General features: G+C 42.2%; 1 protein-coding gene across 1 annotated transcript; it reads left to right on the plus strand.

Moving 5' to 3' along the window:
* LOC306638548 (olfactory receptor 51G2-like) lies at positions 1-984 on the plus strand (the record flags this gene model as incomplete). The annotated part of the gene is made up of 1 exon (XM_079101769.1): positions 1-984. One exon carries the CDS (start codon positions 1-3, stop codon positions 982-984), a length of 984 nt encoding a protein of 327 aa, XP_078957895.1.
* Positions 985-2,726: the final 1,742 nt, after the last annotated feature.

A 2,726-nucleotide genomic window follows, 5' to 3' on the forward strand; every position in this document is an offset into this window, starting at 1 on the left:
ATGTCACACTTCAACCACACTAGCACCTCTTTCTTCCTGACAGGCCTCCCAGGCCTGGAGGCTGTGCACAGCTGGCTCTCCATCCCTCTGTGGGCCATGTATGTGGCCTCTCTGGCAGGGAACAGCCTGATCCTGTGGGTGGTGAGGTCAGAACCCGCCCTTCACCAGCCCATGTACTGCTTTCTGTCCATGCTGGCAGTAACAGACCTGGGCCTGTCGGCCTCCACGCTGCCCACCATGCTCCCCCTCTACACTCTGGGTCTCAGGGAGGTGGCAGTGGACTTGTGCTTGGCCCAGCTCTTCTTCATCCACACCTTCTCTGTTATGGAGTCCTCTGTGCTGCTGACTATGGCCTTTGACCGTTTTGTGGCCATCAGCAAACCCTTGCCCTATGGTACTATCCTCACAAGCCCCCGGATTGCCAGCTTGGGGTTGGCGGTCCTGGTGCGCAGTGTGGGTCTCCACATCCCAGCCCCCATCATGCTGAAGAAACTGCCTTACTGCCAGAACCGTCTGCTCTCCCATTCCTACTGCCTGCACCCTGACGTCATGAAGCTGGCCTGTGCTGACACCCACGTCAATAGTGCCTATGGCCTCTTTGTTGTTCTCTCTACGCTGGGTGTGGACTCAGTGCTCATTATTCTCTTCTATGGGCTAATTCTCCAGACAGTGCTGTCCATTGCCTCCAAGGCTGAGCGCTTGAAAGCCCTCAACACCTGCGTCTCCCACATCTGCTCTGTTCTGCTCTTCTACACACCTATGATCGGCCTGTCCATGATCCACCGATTTGGGAAGTGGGCTTCCCCCTGCAGCCGCGGGGTGCTCTCTTATCTCCACTTTCTTATACCGCCAGTGCTCAATCCAGTCGTTTATACCATCAAGACCAAGCAGATCCGACTGAGGATGCTGCGCATCTTCTGGTCATGTGGAGCTGTCCTCAGAGATATCAGGGATCATGAAATCTTTGGCAGAAAGAGAAAATAAAGGTGAGACATTAGTCGTGCTATTGATTAGTGAGCCACTGAACACAGTGAATCCCTGAGAAGAATGAAAGAAAGAGGCAACATCTGTCTTCATGTGTCTTCCACCAGGAATCTCATCATGGAAAGAAATGATCCACATTCTACTTTATTTCGTTTTTCACTAAAAAATGTTGAATTGAGCATATATTATGTTCAATATGCTATTTTACTTACCGTGCTTGTGTTGTGGGGTGAGGCAGGTGTGTATAGTGCTGGAGATTGAAACCACAACCTTGTTTGTGTTAGGTAAGTGCTCTACCACTGAGTTATATCTCCAGTCTCAATACACTATATGATCTGAAATAAAAAATATACTCTAAGATAATCTCTGTTTTGAAGGAAATGTACATATTGTTTAAGACTCATGAAGCGAACAATTCTAAATGGAAAAGAGACTAAAATCAGTTTAGGAGTTTTACAAATATAAAGGTAGATAATGCTTGGTTTCAAAATTTAGGAAAAAGAATTTTTGGCAAAAGGAATAATGGTTAGATTTGGAATTCACTGATATCAGAAGCACTCATAAAATTTTCCATCAAGATAGAGTGTTTGTGCCAGGCGAGGTGGCACATGCCTATAATCCCAGTGACTAGGGAGGGTGAGGCAGGAGGATTACAAGTTCAAAGCCAAACTCAGCAACAGAGAGGTGCTAAGCAACTCAGTGAGAGACCCTGTGTCTAAGTAAAATACAAAATAGGACTGGGGATGTGGCTTAGTGGTCGAAGGTCCCTGAGTTCAGTTCTAGGTACTCGCCCCCCAAAATAAAGTGCTCATGATGTCAGTTATTGTTTCTCTGATATTCACTTTTGCATCCCCTCACCTGAATATGTGTATATTTTAGTTATCTGGTTCCATTATTGGATGGAAGATTGAGTGGACTAATGTGTTACTCATTTTAGAAAGACTCTTGGCAAGGGTAAAGTGCTCATGAGGCAATTAACAGGTCCAGCTGTGTGCCAGTCCCCATGCCTATATGAGGACTTCTCACTTTTACTTCTAATGCATTCCAAGATTCTACTGATTTTATTTTCTCTTTCTCAATAGAAATTTTGAAGACAGTATCATCCAGTTCTTAAACTGCTATTTTATTTGGTAATAGTTGTCAAATAGTTTTTTAATCCCAAGAATGGAAAGAATTCCAAGCATAATTTTAAAAATATCATCAACCTTAGACACAACTAGTTGCTCAACTGTAAATGAAAGATGACATTAAGATAAAATGCATGAAATTTATTATAGTAGCTTTCATACTGAATGCAGTAGCTCTTTCTTTAAAAATACCTCATAACATTTTTACTCTTCAGCTCCTCATTATATTACACTATGAGGGAAACAGAAGGGATACAAAGTACGATTGAAGCAGAAGATGACAGATAGTGCCAGAAAACAAATTTTGAAAACCATAATTTTGAAAGTTAGCATAGTAAAAGAAAGAATTAGCCAAACAAGTGTTCTACAGTCTTATACTGTTTGCTTTACCAGGAAGCACACTACACTAATTAAGTATTATAATTGGAGTTGATACTGATGAAACAAAATCTTAATGAAAAGTCAAATACATCATGTATTATTCAAGTAACATATTGAAGAGTCATCTTTATTAAAGCTTACTAGGAAGAAAAATGTTTTGTTAATTAAAAAAAATAAGCCTTTCCCTTATATGTGGTACCCATGCTAATAGTACTAATTCAGTGCAGAATGACT

The sequence above is a fragment of the Sciurus vulgaris genome (genome assembly GCF_902686455.1).
Source record: "Sciurus vulgaris genome assembly, chromosome: 11".
In the NCBI taxonomy this organism is placed as follows: domain Eukaryota; kingdom Metazoa; phylum Chordata; class Mammalia; order Rodentia; family Sciuridae; genus Sciurus; species Sciurus vulgaris.